The following is an 18,569-nucleotide window of genomic DNA, read 5'->3' as shown; positions in this document are numbered from 1 at the left end:
ACATACATACATAGTACTTAGTTTTGGTTGTTTGGAGGCTGGGCCTTCATCTGGCGCTGTGAGCCTTTTGGAAGTGAGGTTTGTGTACCTCTCCAATTGATTTTTGTGTTTTCTCTGGAGGCCAAAAGCAGACACACACACATTAGGACTACATGAAATAACAATTTCCTTTGAATAATATCTGGCTATACACGCAACAGAGTATGCTAAATAATATTAGGTTATGGTAATGAAGTGATTATGAGCTTATTTTCAAACTGATAGCTAGCTAACCTAAATGAGTAAACCAAGACACACCGTGTCGCTGCTAGCCGAGTACAGCATTGCAAACGTAGCCGAGCCATTATTACTAAAAACAAAGAATTAACTATCCATGACAAGAAGCATTTCTTACCTCCACATGTTTTTTCAAATTGGAAGGCGAATTCTTGAATGCCAGTTTTATCAGTCATTTCGCTGAACTTCGCTTCTTGGTGCCACTGTCGCGAATGATATGATTTCCCACCGAGTTGCCGCCTGGTTTAAATTTTTTTCTCTTACCCGCTTTACGTTCATCGTCTTGTGCGCAAATGCACCAATAGGATTGTCTTTTCTGTATGTGTTTATATACGTTTCTAAGCATAAACCAATCAGTCACGTTGTCTGCGTGGCGCGTATTATTGATACGGAATAGGTAAAATGCGTTGCAAAATGGCATAATAAATATGACATTTACTGTCTATGATTATGAACAAACACCATTTAAATGCAAGAGTAAAAATCTAGGGAGTAGAAAGTACAGATACTCGTGCTAAAATGTACGAAGTAAAAGTCGAAAGTTGACACAAAAATTAATAGTGAAGTAAAGTATAGATACCTGAAAATTCTACTTAAGTACAGTAACAAAGTATTTATACTTCGTTACTTCCCATCTCTGCTAATAACACATTAGCGCAAACAAAACGGCTGCATACACCGTAGAAGTTCTTGCTTGTTCACTGGCATGGGAAAGACGGTTCTAGTGTTATTAAGGGGGTAATCAGCATTACCTGCATAGCTGCATTTGTTCATTATTACATTATTTAACTTAACACACCACATCTTTAAATTCTCATCCTTGCATTAGAATATAGACCAGTTAATATTTTGATGGTATCTCGTGGTAATGCTGCATCATATGTTTTAAATTTACTACACACTGAATATTCAACTGAAGCTTGACATAAAAAATTATATCGCAAATCAAATCGTAATCGCAATGTCTGTCAGAAAAATCGCAATTCGATATTTTCCCCAAATCGTTCAGCCCTAACTACAATGCAATTCTTACTTGAATGCCTTCTTCACAGACTGGACGATTAACCAAATAAAGCAGCACAACATTACAGTAACTAACAATAAATAAACCACTAACTTACGTGTACTATTAAAGCATTTATGTCATTAATTTAAACTTTATTTTACCTGGTAAATTAACTGAAAACCAGTTCTCACGGCTTTACGTAATATTCAGGAGAAATAGCAGATTACGCATCGGAACTGCCTGGGATACAAACGTCATGCATGTAACTAAACTATTCAGCCAATAAGGGCAAAGGTGTGTCGTCACGGAGGCGGTTCCAGTTTGTGCAGCCGGGTGAGAGGTCGCAATGCATCTAACCGTAATGCATTGCATTACGGTTAGGATCAGAATGCGTTGCTTTAAGCCAGCGCTGTAAGAAAGTCGAATGCACCCAATGAGCGGACTGGCGAAGCAAACTGAAACGCGGACTTAATACAGAGGACTAATGAAAACAACCAGAAACAGTTGATCACATGGGGATCCCACACGAGGTTAACGAGGGGGCGTGGCACACGGAAGGAGCGGACGATCGGGGCAGGACAGGGGTAATGTTGGGATAAGATCTTTATCGTTTTGGAAGCCATTAAGAAAAAAATGCTGCTTTTGTCTTATCCTGTTCATTTTGTGTTTAAATGCTTTAAAAAAAAAAAAACAACATATTTAGGTGTAATTTTGGGGGGCCGGGAACCAATTAATTGGTTTTCCATTATTTCTTATGGGAAAAATTCGATCAGGACTTGAACTTTTTAGGATTCGATCCGGAGTCCGGAACGGATTAAGTTCGAGAACCGAGGTACCACTGTATATATACAGCATATTAAATATACAGCAATTTATATACAGCATATTAAAGTGTTAATCTCTGGTAGATAAGCGACATTGAATTGTAAAATGGACTTAATTTTCCCCTTTCTCCTTGTTTAGGTGGAGCAGGAGCGTCTGGACAAGGTATGGCCCAAGTTGCGGGTCTTGGCACGCTCATCCCCCACGGACAAGCATACACTAGTGAAAGGTAAAGCATGGCCCAGAATTTTATAGGCAAATAAATGCCTTTAATGAGTTGAGAACCAGGGTTTGTCTTTCGGTTTACAGAAAGTCATCTAAGACTTGACTGGATCAATTCACATTGGGAAAGGTTTTATAAAAAAATAATATATAGTGGGATTCATTTGAGCTTACTCATATACAACTGATGGCATGCAGTACTTTTTTTTCCCCAGATTAATTCATCTGGGTGTGGAGATGACTTCAGTCTTAGCTATGCCCTCCTTTCAGACAGGAATCCTTTTCCTTCATCTGTGAAATTTGTCATCCCTTTTATGTGTCAGTGTATTTACTCATGGTGAACCCAGGGGCTTTCAGACTTCTTCAAAGCCATCAGTTTTTTAATCTCATATTATGGGAGAGAGAGAGGTATATGTACGGGTGCTGGCTATGAATATCTAACTTGTATGTTGTTCAAGGAGTTACGAAACAGCAGTATAAGAATCTCCTTCTGGCTGAGACTTGCATAGGTTATGTAAACCTGCTATGTGCTGACTTCTTTGACACTTCTGTGGCACATAACACATAAGTACACCACATTTCAAATTATTATGCAAATTGTATTTAAGTGTCAAAAAGATTAAATACAATGGTACCTCGATTCTCGAACTTAATCCGTTCCGGACTCCGGATCGAATCCTAAAAAGTTTGAGTTCTGATCGAATTTTTCCCATAAGAAATAATGGAAAACCAATTAATTGGTTCCCGGGCACCCAAGTTACACCTAAATGTAATTTAGGTGTAACTGGTTTTCAGTTAATTTACCTGGTAAAATAAAGTTCAAATAAATGACATAAATGCTCTAATAGTACATGCAAGTTAGTGGTTTATTTATTGTTAGTTACTGTAATGTTGCACTGCTTTATTTGGTTAATCGTCCAGTCTGTGAAGAAGGCGTTCAAGTAAGAATTGCATTGTAGTATGACTCATTTCCTGGCATGTACAATTTATATTAGGTCATCGTTCACGGTTCAACTTCTGATATTCAGATCGAGTTCTAGGTCAAACTGGTTTGTTCGACTTTCAAGAAATTCGAGTTCTAGTGAGTTCAAGAACCGAGGTACCACTGTATTTTGTTTTTCAATTAAACTCATGGGGATGGTATTTTGTCTCAGGACTCTTTGGATCACTGAAATCAATCTTGGACACCTGTGATAGTTAGTTTGCCAGGTGAGCCCAATTAAAGGAAAAACTACTGAAGAAGGACATTCCACATTATTAAGCAGACCACCATTTTTAAGCAATATGGGAAAGAAAAAGGATCTCTGCTGCTGAAAGGCATGAAATAGTTGAATGCTTTGGACAAGGAATGTAAACCTTAGATATTTCACGAAAACTTTAGCATGATCATCGTACAGTTAAGAGATTTGTGGCTGAGTCAGAGCACACGGGTTCGTGCAGATAAAGGCACAACGAGGAAGGTTTCTGCCAGACAAATACATTGGATTAAGAGAACAGCTGCTAAAATGCCATTACAAAGCAGCAAACAGATATTTGAAGCTTCTGGTGCCTCTGGAATCCCGCGAACGTCAAGGTGTAGGATCCTCCAGAGGCTTGCAGTTATGCATAAACCTTCTATTCAGCCACCCCTAACCAATGATCTCCAGCAGAAACAGCTGCAATGGGCCTAGAACTACATGTAGACTAATTTTCAAACAGTCTTGTTCACTGATGAGTGCCATGCAACCCTGGATGGTCCAGATGGATGGAATGATGGATGGTTGGTGAACGGCCACCATGTCCCAACAAGGCTGTGACGTCAGCAAGGAGGATTTTGAGCCAGAATCATGGGGAGAAAGCTTGGTCGGCCCCTTTAGGGTCCCTGGAGGTGTGAAAATGACCTCTGAAGAGCATGTGGAGTTTCTGACTGACTATTTTCTTCCATGGTACAAAAAGAACTGTGCTTTCCATATCTTCATGCATGACAATGCACCATCTCAGGCTGCAAGGAATATCTCTGCATCATTGGCTGCTATGAGCATAAAAGGAGAGAAACTCATGGTGTAGCCCCCAACCTCCCCTGACATCAATCCTATGGAGAACCTTTGGAGCATTCTCAAGCAAAAGATCTATGAGGGTGGGAGGCAGTTCACATCCAAACAGCAGCTCTGGGAGGCTATTCTCACGTCCTGCAAATAAATTCAAGCAGAAACTCTCCAAAAACTCACAAGTTCAATGGATGCAAGAATTGTGAAGCTGCTATAAAATAAGGGGTCCTATGTTAAAATGTAACTTGACCTGTTAAGATGTTTTTGATTGAAATAGCTTTTGATTTCAGGAAATATGACCTTTTAATGCTGCAAATTCAACAAGTGACCATTTTCAGTTCTATACAACCTTTAAAATGTTTTGAAACTCTGTTGTGCATAATAATTTGGAACAGTGCATTTTAAGTTTATTATTTTTGAAAAACATACTGTTATCATTGGGAGGTTTGTTCAGTAACATTTGAATTATAGTCTAATGGTTGATGACTAAGAAAATCAGAGAAAAATATCATTTGCATAATAATTTGGAAGGCGGTGTACGCTCTTTGTTTCTTCACTGACTGGCGTTTTGAGTTTAACGTGGCATCCTGCTTTGGGTAATTCAGTCCTGGTTTGTGTTTTTCAGGCATCATTGACAGTACAGTTGGGGACACACGGCAAGTAGTGGCAGTGACAGGAGATGGAACCAATGATGGCCCTGCCCTCAAAAAAGCTGATGTTGGATTTGCAATGGTAATTTAATGTTTTCCCCCTTTTCATATGTATATTATAAACAATAGTATGCATTCAATTAAATAAATCACAACATTGATAACTCCCTTAACATTATTGAATGATTTGTTACTTTAAAAAGTCCGCGTTGTCACTGGTTTTTATCAAAAAAGAACTTAACATGTTAACCAGATTTTTAAAAGTTATTCAATTTATGCATACGACACTGTGCAATAATAGTTAGAATTCAGTATTATTGTGCTGATGTGTATTGTAGTTACAAAATTTTTGAATGAAATTGAAAGATGTGTCTTTTGACTAGATATCACCTTATATTCTCACTTATCTCAAAGTCCTTTGAGAAGAAGCTGCTCATCTGAAAACATATTAACATGAGTTTAACATTTAATAAAGTAAACAGCTTTGTGGCTGCCGGGATTGCTGTAGAGGTTGCTGGGATTGCTGCACTGTGAGGGAGTGGTGTAGATGCGGGGTGCACTTGTTGTGTTGTGCGCCTGTTAAAGCGGTTGATTGGAATTATTTGGAAGTATATTTGAGTGCTTGTGTGCCAGTATGGTTACGTGGGTGGTGGTTGTTACATTTTTTTTTCGGTTGGCGTGAGTGCTTGTCTGTCTTTGTTAATAAATAGCTGAGTGTTACTGACAGCTGAAGGGTGTCGCGTGAGCGGTGTTTCTGTGCGCGTACCTTCGTAACAAACACCACGGAGGTAATATCTAATATCGGTAACATTAACTCGGAAAAGGACAGTAGCTCCTGAAATTTGTTCGGTCACCAGTTGGGGCCGGGAGGACATTATCCACTTTTTTCCCTGCTCCAGCAGTAGCCTGCTTTGAGAGGGTTTTTTGTGGTTTTTTGGCCTCTGAAGAGCAACTTTGCTTTATTTTAGTTAAACATGATTCAGTAGGAAGTTATTCTCGGGTAAGTAATTGTTAATTTGGTTATTTTAGAAGTTTAATTTCTAAGGTTGTTATCTCTGACCCTTTCGGATACTTTAAAAAGTTCCGCTTTAACGCAAGTCTTAATTTAGTGTTTTGTTGTACTTGGCACTTAATTTAATTAACGTATAGTTAATGTAATAAAGTAAAAGTTAAATAGTTAAAAATAAATATACTGGGCTGGGAGTAAAAGATGGGGTCATAGTGGGTTAGGTAATTATGGGGCCAGCTCAGTGTTGTGTTTGTAAGATGTTTGCCCTTCTGGATGTTTGCGTCCAGTCGGACTTCATCTGCGAGCAGTGTAAGTTAGTGGACTCACTCATGGTCAAGGTTCGTGACCTTGAGGAGCAACTGGCTCTCATCCAACACAACTAGGAGATAGAGGAGAGAGTTAATACGCCTTTTAGGGAGACGGTGTACGTCACAAGTGGGGACGAGAGAGCTGGGTGAACGTAGGTCATAGACGTAGAAAAGGGCGTACACAGTTCACAGAGGTGGCATCACCTGAAGTGACCATGTCTAACCGCTTTCAGGTGCTTCCAGCTTTAGAGCCGGAAGAGACTGGGGAGGCAGGAGGGTCCTTGGGCACTGAGGAGCCCCCTCCCCCCAGGAAGAGAGAAGTTGTGATAGTAGGGGATTCAGTTATAAGAGGTGTAGACAGTTATGTATGCACCCGTGATAGAGGGTCACATATGGGGTCTTGCCTGCCTGGTACCCAGGTAGGGGACCTTCCAAATCGAGTGGACAGGCTTTTGGCCCCAGCCGGGGTGGATCCAGTGGTCGTGGTGCATGTTGGCACCAATGACATAGGCAAGGGCAGGAGGGCTGTTCTGCAGGATAAATTTATAGAAGTTTCGGATAAGCTTAGAAGTAGAACGTCCACGATGGTATTCTCTGGAATACTTCCCATGCCACGTGCGAGTCAGGTTAATTTAGCTGAGATAAGGGGATTAAATGTGTGGGTAAAATGGTGGTGTAGGAAAGAGGGGTTTAGGTTTATGGGGCACTGGAATACCGTCTGGAACAGGTGGGACCTGTTCAAGCTAGATGGGTTGCATCTGAACCAGAGGGGAACCAGTGTATTGGGGAGAGGTAGTTATGAATATAGGTGGGGAGAGACAGAAAGCCCCAATTAATATTAAAAGTAGGCACTGTAAAAGACCTACCCTTTGCAGTCTATACTTAAAGGCTAGGAGTATTAGAAACAAAATTCATGATTTAGAGGCTTTAATTTCTCCAGACTCTCATGACATTATAGGAATAACAGAAACATGGATCAGTGACAATGATGGTGAGGAATATAATATGATGGTTACACATTGTTCCGTAGAGACCAGATAGGCAAGAAGGGAGGTGGTGTTGCAGTATACATAAAAGAAAACATGCAGGCAAGGGAGCTCACTTATAATAAATAAAAGTACAGAAGCTGTATGGGTAAAACTAGATGCTAAAAACTCAAATGGCCTAATTGTCGGTGTTTGTTTTAGAGCACCTGATGTAGCTGCAGAGGAAAGCAGAATGTTATATGACAATATCAGGATTATGAGTAATAAAAATGATGTGGTGGTTATGGGTGATTTTAATTTACCTGGGATACAGTGGGACATAGTCTCTGGCTCTTCTGTAAATGAACTTGAGATGGTGGAATTAGTACAGGATTGTTTTTTTACTCAGTTTGTTAATACTCCTACCAGGGGAGAAGCCCTTCTTGATCTTGTTTTCTCTAACAACCAGGATAGGATTGGAAAATTAGAGGTTTTAGACCCATTGTACGGTAGTGATCATAACATGGTTAAATTCGAGGTTAATTTTAGTGTCCGAAGAGCAAAGTCGAAATTAAAAGTATACAATGTTAGGAAGGCTAACTTTAATGGTATGAGACGGAAATTAGAAACTGTAAACTGGACAGAGTTAAATAGCAAAACAGTTGAAGAGGCATGGGAATTTTTCAAAAGCACATTGTTGCAAGTGCAAGAGGACTCCATACCGGTTTCCAGCAAAACTAAATCTAGGAAACTGCACCCAAGGTGGTTTACTATGGAAATTAAGAATAAAGTCAGGAGGAAAAGGGCTCTCTTCCACAAATGGAAATTAACTAGCAATTTCAAAATAAAGCAGGACTATCCAAGTCTACTGGTTCAGTTAAAAAATAACATTAGACTCGCCAAGAGGAATGTAGAAAGGCAGATTGCATTGGAGGCTAAGGATAACATTAAAAGTTTCTTCCAATATTTTAATTCCAAATGAGCTCTAAAGGCTGAAATCACCAATCTGCAGGATAGTTAGGGTATTATAATTGAAAATGAAATTGATATAGTAAATGAGTTTAATGATTATTTTACACAGGTGTTCACAGTAGAGAACACAAGTAACTTGCCACCATTTAGTACAAGTACAGCGTTCTCTATGACCAATATATGTATAACTGAGGCTGATGTGATACAAAGCCTAGCTAAGCTCAAAATAAATAAATCGCAGGGCCCTGATGGCATCTTACCTATAGTTTTAAAAGAGATGAGGGATATTATTAGCCAACCTTTAACATTACTATTTCAGAAATCCTTATCTACTGGTGTGTGATAAGGGTAGTTATTAGAGGCACAATGTCACAGTGGGCCTCCGTTCATAGTGGGGTACCGCAGGGTTCAATTTTAGGACCACTATTGTTCCTAAATTACATTAATGATATTGACACCAATACATACAGTAAACTGCTTAAATTTGCAGACGACACCAAGGTGGGTGGTGAAGCAGATACTAAACTAGCAGTACTGAGGCTACAACGGGATCTTGATTTAATTAGCAACTGGGCTGATACCTGGTGGATGAAATTTAACACAGATAAATGTAAGGTAATCCATACAGGGAACAGAAATTTAATGTACTGATATTTTATGGGTTCCATTGAAATAAAGGTAGCTGATTATGAGAAAGACCTCAGTGTGTGTATGTTGATGCTTCCATGTCCCACTCGCGCCAGTGTGGGAAAGCAATTAAAAAGGCCAATAAGATGTTGGGTTGCATCTCTAGGTGTGTGGAGTTTAAGTCAAGGGAGGTGATGCTTCGATTATACAATTCTTTAGTAAGACCCCACCTAGAATATTGTGTGCAGGTTTGGTCACCATACCTTAAAAAGGACATTGCTGCCTTGGAAAAGGTTCAATGTAGGGATACAAGAATGACTCTTGGTCTTAGAGGAATGAGGAGAGGTTAGCTGAGCTGAATCTGTTCAGCCTCATGCAAAGGAAATTAAGGGGGGGCATGATACAGGTATATAAGGTTCTAACAGGTCTCGATGCTGTTCAGTCAAATGGCTACTTCAATATTAGTATAAATACTAGAACTCATGGCCATACGTGGAAATTAGCAGGAGAACATTTTAAACTGAATTTCAGAAAACACTTCTTTACACAGCATGTAGTTAGAGTATGGAATAGTCTTCCTGCTAGTGCAAGCTAAAACCCTGAGTTCCTTTAAATCAGAGCTAGATAAGATTTTAATTCTAAGTTATTAGTTAAGTTCTCCCCAAACAAGCTTGATGGGCCAAATGGCCTCCTTTCGTTTGTAAATTTCTTATGTTCTTATCTTATATGGGATTGTGAGACCCTATATGACACTCCATTTCATTAATGCTACGGCTGCTCATATTAAACCTGGAATCACTTCTGACGGTTTGCGTATAGTTGCATATTAAATTATCAGTTAGTCAATCAATTTTTTCACTTGTGTAAATGACAAAGTAATGTAGTCAATATGGGAAGTAAATTTTTCTTAAGTAGTTATTTATACACATCAGCACAATAATACTGAATTCTAACTATTATTGCACAGTGTCATACGCATAAACTGAATAACTTTTAAAAATCTGACTAACGTTAACATGTTAAGTTGTTTTTTGACAAAAACTAGTAACAACACGGACTTTTTAAAGTAAGATTGGTATCTTAAAATCCTGTGTCGTTATTAAATTACATTTTTGGGTATTTATGGTTACCAGGTGGTTCCACAGTTTTACTGGATCTCTGACATTTGATTCCTTCCACTTCACTGAACTGAGAGCCTGCTGCTCTTTGCAGGGAGCTGTTGAGTCTGTCCATTCACCAAACGGTGTGAAACACATGCTCACTGAGCTTCTGCCTAGCTAGTAGGGGACCCTACAGCTCAATCACTATCAGTCAGCATGTCCGTGTGCATTGGATTGAGTTACAGTGTAGGAAAAAACTCAGCAGGGTGCACAGTGTAAAGGTGTGTAAAGAAAGGACACTGGGCTCTCCCATTACATAAATAATATGTGTATTTAACAAATAAAATCATTGACAGTAACACAATTAGTTGGTGCTTAATGTTAATGCTATATACAGCATATTAGTGTTTATGTGGGGGGCTCCCTGTGTAAGATGGAATAGACTCAGTTTAGTAGTGCAGTTAGTGTAATTCTCAACAAATTCCCTTACAATAAATATTTTTTTATTGTATTATATGACCAAGTAATAAAACAACAACTTTAACTAAATAGCAAAGCAGAGATAAGACAAACAAGGAATGACAAGAAAATAGAACAAAACAGTGAAATGCATAAACTAAGAAGTAGTTATATAATTATAATATAAATAAGTTATACTGAGTAAATTGAATATTTGAGGTGTAGTCATAACAGGCTGCTCAAATGATTAAAAAAATCTAAAAAAAAATAAGAACAAAATTAACTTTCATGGTAGCAATGAGTGAATTTAATACTGAATATTATGTGATGACAGTAGGGAGAAGTCAAATCTAAATATTTTTGTTCAGGTTGTATATCAAACACCAAGGACTAATTTGTAAAATTCCATGAAAGTTCCATGAAATTCTATTTGGATGCAGAGGTAAAACAATTTTCACCAAACATCAAATAGTTCCTTAATACAATGTAGATGAGTACCCAGGTAATAATATTATTAGTAGTATTTATATTGCAAGGAATTCAAGGGTATTGCATGATTTCCGCATATCCAATGGTTCAAATAAATCCAAATGTGAGAAATTTTTGATAAAGGAGCTCTACAAAATTCAGTTTGTTGCTTGCAAAAGTATGACTATTTACAAAAGGTATGAATATTTACATTATGTATAAGGGGATTTCTGTTTAGTTACATAGCAAACCCTTTTATCGAAGTAAAGTTATTTTATCTTTGAAAAATGTATGCATATAAAATATTTTTGTCAACAGTAACACCACTACGGGAACTTGAAACTGAGATTGATTTGATTACAAGGCTTATTTTTTAATCATTACACAACCTACTGCTCCTTACTATCTGCAAGAGTGGATGTTAAAGTATATAAGTGAATCACCAGTGTTGTGCTCAATGCTACAATGACAAATTATTGTCATTACAAATTTGCCTCCAGGGCATTGCTGGTACAGATGTGGCAAAAGAGGCCTCAGACATCATCCTGACAGATGACAACTTTACTAGCATCGTCAAGGCAGTCATGTGGGGCCGCAATGTCTACGACAGTATCTCGAAGTTCCTTCAGTTTCAGCTTACAGTCAATGTGGTTGCAGTCATTGTAGCCTTCACTGGTGCCTGCATCACCCAGGTACTGCTCCTTTGCACACAATTCTGATTCTCAAAGGTATAAATGTAGCATCTCTCTTGGAACTGATAATTATGCTGTTTTTCTTTTGTTGATATCAAGAGAACTAAATCAATACTGGCTCAGTAACTTGGATTTTGTAATGGCTTATAACTGGTTTGGATTTTGTAATGAAGCCAACGAGACTTCTTGAAGGAAACATCAATTCAGTTTTGAAACTAACTGCTTCGGTTGCCTTAAAGCACAGTGTTTACTTCAAACATGGTCTTGTCTAGGACTCCCCTCTGAAGGCAGTGCAGATGCTCTGGGTGAACCTGATTATGGATACCCTGGCCTCCCTGGCTCTGGCTACAGAGCCTCCCACAGAGTCACTACTTCTAAGGAAGCCATATGGTCGTGACAAGCCACTCATCTCCCGGACTATGATGAAGAATATCCTGGGCCATGCTGTCTACCAGCTGACCATCATCTTCACTCTGCTTTTTGCTGGTAAGGAGGACATAGGACATATGATTAAAGTACATGGCTTTTTTTCCCTGACCATGCTTAGTAAGTTTGTCTGGAGCAGAGGAAGCATGTGTTTAAAAATGCTCTTTTTTAAACATTTAATAGGATGTTCAATCTTGGGAAACATTGCCCTCTGTCTTATCATTTAATCGTTTTTATCCCTCTCCATCCACAGGAGAGAAGTTATTTGACATTGACAGTGGACGCAATTCTCCCCTTCATGCCCCACCATCAGAACATTACACTATTGTCTTCAATGTCTTTGTCATGATGCAGCTGTTCAATGAGATAAATGCCCGTAAAATCCATGGCGAGAGGAATGTCTTTGAGGGTGTTTATCGCAATCCAATCTTCTGTAGTGTTGTTCTAGGCACATTTTTTCTGCAGGTATCTGCCCTTTATATTATATTATTTATTGTACCATGTTATTATTCTTAATATCCAGACCAATAGTGGGTCAAAGCAAAGACAAAACAACCTAAAATATAGCACTAAAAAATAAATGACCATTTCATTGATCTGCAGTGTTATCATTTTATTGTATTTTGATAAGTTTGACTTTTCTGACTTGCTTGTTGTGCTGTGTATTTCAGATCATCATTGTGCAGTTTGGAGGGAAGCCATTCTCATGCACTGCCCTGAAAATTGACCAGTGGTTGTGGTGTATCTTCATTGGTGTGGGGGAGTTGCTCTGGGGTCAGGTGAGCACAATGGTTTAAGACAGGGGCCACATTAGTTCTCAAGTAAATACCAGGAGCAGGTGTGGCTCATCAGAAGCCAGGTAGGATAGAAAACCTACTGGATAGTAGCCCTCCAGGACCGGAGTTGGTGACCCCTGGTTTAAGAGAATAGCATGGTAGTATGAGATTCATGATTTATAGTTCAAAACAGTAGCATTTTTAGATCTCAAGGGCACCATTTCCAATATTATAATTAATCCTCACCTACACTGTGTGTCTTGTGAAAGCAGACATTTAAAAATTGGTTGTTGAGTGTAAATTTGTTCACTTATCAGGTGCTGTCCTCTGCAGAGCTGTAAAATGAAAGTTTTACATTGATGTAATATGTTAATATCTAAAATGCTAAAAATTGCCCAGCTTTAGCTTCACTTTGACAATGAGCGCAAGTCTCTGTGCATCGGGTGGTACAGTGTTAACATGTTCACATGGTAGCCAGCAGGCTCTGTTCACCTATAAGCTCTGTCTGCTTACAACCCCTGCCCTGCCCTTGGTCAACTGTGTCTGTCAGCCTCTATCTCTGTAATTAGCTGTGAAAGCAGTCAATATTAGTTATTAGACAAAATGATGTACAGCTGGACAGAACAGCTGTCCCAAAAATGCATAAGACCTTCAAAATGATTTTGTGAGAATACCTCCAGATTACCAAGATTATGTTATTAGCTGATTGTTTGGCATCTTTTTATCAGTGAAGGTAATTTTTCAGCCGAAACAAAAGAGCAGAAAACCAGCAACAAACCCCAATAAAACCCAAAGTTATGTCCGGACTTCTCCAAAGATGGATATCAAGTTATACACATACTATTGAAAATACTGTGTAACAAAAGTGCAAAAAACTTTACAGTTAGTCATAGTTCTTTTCTACATAGCAGTAGGAGAATGAAGCTCAGGATTCCAGTGATCTTCCTTTCTCTTCACAGTTCATCTCTGCCATCCCAACGCACCGATTGAAGTTTTTGAAGGAAGCTGGTCATGGTATCCCCAAGGAGGAGATCCCGGAAGAGGAGCTGACAGAGGGGGTGGATGAGATCGATCATGCTGAGATGGAGCTCCGCCGCGGGCAGATTCTATGGTTTCGTGGTCTGAACCGTATCCAGACTCAGGTAAAATCCATCTTAGGCTCTTGCCGAGCATGTCTGTGGAATTCCCCCACTGTTTCGATGCCTCCTTTGTATCTTGCTGAGGCGTTAGCTGGAGCTTGTGTTCTGTCCTTTACTGGCCAAAGCCTGTCTGTCCCATTGTCTAGGAAATACTGCCATGGGAACATTCTGGTTGTTCTGTGACAGCTGATCTGTTTTTCAGATAAATCTTTGCATTGTTAGTTATTGTAATTTTCTGTAAAGAAGAAAGTTGTTTGGACAAGTAGAACAGTTTGCCCTCATAGTGTCCTCAATAGACTCTTGGTCTGATACAAACATTGTATCAGGAGGTAAAAAAGATCTGAGAAAAAACAAGGACCAATTTCTTATTTCTGCTTATTTTCACATGCATTGAGATATACAGTTGCCTGTACCACACATATGGATCTGTTTGTATTGTAAAACAAATGGCAAAATTTGGGTGAATGAACCATTTCTGCGCACAGAATTTCTTACTTCTCATCTTTGTTCTTGGAGTTTTGAAACAAGCAGGGATTGTAAAAATCTAACCACCATTTTTTTGTTTTCTCAAGGAGAGTTATGGGAGTGTCCCTTTAGAATGTATGTTTCAATCATATAACATAAACTGAACATATTTTTTCAAAACATGCTGTCTGCATTTATATATTTATAAATAAAAATATAATAATATTTATTGTTATATTTATTCATGATTCTTTGGTATGTACTTTAAGTATGGCTAAGAATGTTTTAGTAAGTATAATGCACCTTTAACTGAGTTTCTCACTTGAAGCCTAGCGTTCCAATAAACTATTTAGTTTCTGAAATTAATGTATTCTGGATACAGTTCATGCAGAATTCTTTTATGTATCAGTATATTGTGATCTATTTTTTGGTCTACTTATGGGTTTTATGAAGCGTTTATCTTAGTTTTGCAGATCCCAGCTGGATCCATGTTATGCTCTATTAATTCCAATTGATTTGCATATTCTAGGTAAAAGACACCTGTAAGGTCACAGCAAACTGACGAAACAACCATTATAATGCTGTTATTTAATTTATTAATAATTAGATTGAAATATATTTCTATATAATGCACAGATAAGAGAAAATTTCAGGCATGTTTTTTCACTTATGCAGGATTTTGAAAAGTTTACAATCCCTGTGTGTACTTTTATTTCTCATTTTTATACAGTATTAACTAAAAGCACAAAAAAATCCCTTATGTTGTAATTAGGCTACTATGGAAGTTTAGACATTTGACCATTTTAAAAAGTACATTTCCACAGGCTTAAATTTACCGTGATCTTAGCCATGAATTCATCAGTGACCTCTTCCCAACAAGTGTCACTTGTGCCTTCAGTTCTTCAATCAACAAGAGCTTCCCGCGAGCAAGATCTGCTTAAATACCAGATATTATCTCCTTTTTCTGTTGCTACCAATTTGTTTACCAATTAATGAAAAAATTACTTTTGTATTTATTGTGTTTTTTTTATTATTCTGTTGTTGTGGATTGCAGTCTGTCATCCCCTACCATAGCGATCATAATTAAGGAACAAGTGACAGTTGTGTAGTCTTACAATATTGCTGCTTATCCAAATTCAAAGTTATTCTGAATGAACAGATGTATTTTAATCATATTTAATCAGTGAAAGTTATCCATATCACAAAATAAAAGGTTTATACAAGAAATTTGGAGAATTTGCGTACGGTTATAATTTTACTGCAGAAGTACACAAATGGATTTTGTCAACTTTTTTGATGTTTACAATTTTTATAAATTAAGGGTCTTGCTTTCATTGACTTTGGCACATCAGCATCCATAGGACACAACTAATTTCTCACGCTGCTCTGATTTGATTTTGTTCCACTCGTCACCCAGTTTCTTCTACAATTTATTAACTAGTAGGTTTGTTTGCCATAACTTAGTTGCCAATTACCTTCCAGATATTTTTTTGATAGGGTTCCAATCAGGAAATTGGTCGGCCATTTCATAAGCTTGATGTTCTCACTTTTAAGGAATTGATTTAGCTGTTTTGTAGTGTGACAAGGTCTATTGAGTTGTACAGAAATGGCGTGTCAGCCTTCATCTGAACAACCTGATGTCACAGGGTTTCAGTCACCTTGGAAAGGCCCATTATCTCGCAGAATGCCTGCCAAATAGATTGCCTTTCTAAATAGTTTGGGGCTGCCAGACATTTCAAAATATTTCAGATTAGAAATGAAAACTGAAAGCATAACCTATACTTCTCTAATTTTGATCGCAGACCATCTTTGAATTTCTTGTTTAAACATCTTGTTTTTTGTTGTGCAATCAATTTTTACTGATTAAATATGATTAAAACGTATCTTTCCTATTCATGTCAGAGTAACTTTGAATTCAGATAGGCAGCAGCTCTGTAGATTACAAAAATGTCACTCGTTGTCTAATTGTGATCCTACTGTTTAATGTCCACTAATGGGTTTTTCCTCAAGTCTTAGCTCCATTTGATTTTATTGTCCTTTTGCTGTATCATTCCCATTTTCGTCATATCCTCTTCTCTAAAATATAGAGTCAAATCCCTGGAGTAGTAGGAGTTAGAGGCCTTGCCCAAGGGATTAGTAGTGATATAAATTCTCTGCTGGCCACAGGACTTGAATTTGCAACTTCCAGTCATGAACACAGATCCCTAACCACCGAGCTACACATCACATTCATACTTTTTCCTCCAATCCCAAGAGCTGGCCACAAAGTAGTCATGGTAGTACTTAGCTCTTTGCCACCCTGTGGTTTTGCATTATACATGGGGAGTCACAGTAAAAAGAAATAAATAAATAAACCGGGTATAGCCAATAGGAACCAAGGCCTCATCTCAGCAACTTTTTCTCCCCACTTAATGTCAGATTCTCCTCTTTTTTCTCAAAGCTATTTCCCTTATTGTCTTGCCTTTTAAATCACCCTGAGTCTCTCTAATGCTGTTCTCTTTTTTTCTCAATCAACCTGCCCAAAGTCTGTTCCATCTTGCACTGAATTTTGGTCTTTCTCCTGTCTCTGTTTTACGCTCACTTTCTCTCTCTCTCTCTTCTCACTTTCTCTCTTTACCAGTTGCTCCCTCTTACACTACACCCTCAATCTCTGACTCTTGCTGTTCTTTGCAGATGGACGTGGTTTATACATTCCAGATGGGCCAAACTGCAGTGCCGGGGGCCCTGCGCCGGCAGCCCTCAGTGGTCAGCCAGCACAACGACGCAAAAACTGTTTCTAGTCCCACCCATGTAGGGATTTCCTCTTCCTCGTTGTCTGCCAATTCTGCCATGGCTGCTCCGCCCACCTCTGCCTCCGCTTCCTCTTCTGCTGCAGGCAGTGAGTGTGCAGCCTCTCTACAACCAGTGCTGCATGTAATAAATGACTTCATGGGCAATACTCACTGATAATAATCACTCCTCTTTTTATTGTCTCATTCTCCCATTCTCCAAATGTCCTTTCCTCTGCTGTTATGCAAAGAAACTTTTCCTTTTCCAGCTTGGCATTCTTCTCTAAATATTGCTGGCTAAACACCCACTTCATAGTTTAACCCTTATGTGAATCTTAAGGATATACTGAACAATATTCAGTTTGCAAAGCATCATTGATTTGAACTCAACTGTTATTGTCTTAATTGATTAAAAAATATTGCTGTTGGTTCTGGCTGTTTTTGGGCCAAATTTGATAAAGGTATCGTTTAAGGGTTAATAGCTGAGGGTGCCTACATTTTTTATGTGCTTACGTATGTATTTATGTGTGTGGGTTTGTTACACTTTCCCTCTTCTCAAACTGATTTGCTTAACATGGTAAACCATTGATTAAGCAGAATCCAGTGTACTGACATTTAACAAAGGCAGAAAGAAAAGAAGCTAGAGTGTTTGCCATTACAACTGCGAGTGACCTTGTTTGTGCTGTGTATAGAGCCCCTGCTTGGACAGTATGCTGCCTGTCCCTTTGTCCTGAAAACGGCTGCTGCTGCTCTGCCTGCTAACAGAGCCTTGAGAGAGATGTTCACTTTGAAGTCTCAGACTTCATGGAGAGCTGGCAGCTGCTGGAAACACCTCTCTTTCACACACTTGATTTCAGTGAAGTCCCCCTCCTCCACTCATGTATCTGCTCCCATTAATGGCATTTACTCTCTTTACATTCTGTTCCTTATCCTGCCTTTTCAAAAGAAGTTGTGCAGTTATGTGAACATGTATACACAGTATATTGAACCCCTATACCTCAGCATATATCCTTCAGTAATGCAAATGGTCTGTGTAATAGCATTAATAGCTTTGACAGATGGGAAATCAGAAAAAAATGCGATGCTTTTAAAAAGGCATATATATGCAAAGCTTTCACAGTAAAATTTACACTTCTACCCCTGCAAAGGAGTAATATTATATTTATTAATCAACTTCAAATTTACTCTGGGGCATCAGAATTCCAGTCTTCTTCATATGCTTTGTCTGCTGAATGAATGATGTTGGAGCCCAACCACCTGACACAGTCTGAGTTAAGTTTAGCCAATTCCATCATTCTGTCTCTGCCTTTTTGTCCCTGTCCTTCCTCTCCCCATTCTATTTGGTTGGAGTCTGGCAGATACATTCTGCACCTCACCTCTTGATTGTGTTTT

At 38.6% G+C, this 18,569-nt stretch overlaps 1 protein-coding gene across 1 annotated transcript in view; it reads left to right on the top strand.

Moving 5' to 3' along the window:
* Nucleotides 1-18,535, top strand: part of LOC140586896 (plasma membrane calcium-transporting ATPase 4-like) — a 33,419-nt gene extending 14,884 nt beyond the window's left edge. The window contains exons 12-19 of the mRNA XM_072708386.1: nucleotides 2,246-2,333; nucleotides 4,979-5,085; nucleotides 11,412-11,603; nucleotides 11,876-12,089; nucleotides 12,283-12,494; nucleotides 12,701-12,808; nucleotides 13,765-13,947; nucleotides 17,083-18,535. Of these exons, the coding sequence (XP_072564487.1) occupies nucleotides 2,246-2,333; nucleotides 4,979-5,085; nucleotides 11,412-11,603; nucleotides 11,876-12,089; nucleotides 12,283-12,494; nucleotides 12,701-12,808; nucleotides 13,765-13,947; nucleotides 17,083-17,355 (1,377 nt within the window). The 3' untranslated portion in view covers nucleotides 17,356-18,535. The remainder of the gene's footprint in view (nucleotides 1-2,245; nucleotides 2,334-4,978; nucleotides 5,086-11,411; nucleotides 11,604-11,875; nucleotides 12,090-12,282; nucleotides 12,495-12,700; nucleotides 12,809-13,764; nucleotides 13,948-17,082) is intronic.
* Nucleotides 18,536-18,569: the final 34 nt, after the last annotated feature.

This window comes from Paramormyrops kingsleyae, unplaced genomic scaffold (assembly GCF_048594095.1).
Source record: "Paramormyrops kingsleyae isolate MSU_618 unplaced genomic scaffold, PKINGS_0.4 ups82, whole genome shotgun sequence".
NCBI lineage: Eukaryota > Metazoa > Chordata > Actinopteri > Osteoglossiformes > Mormyridae > Paramormyrops > Paramormyrops kingsleyae.
Note: the sequence above shows the minus strand (reverse complement) of the source record. Positions and strands in the feature narration are given on the sequence as shown.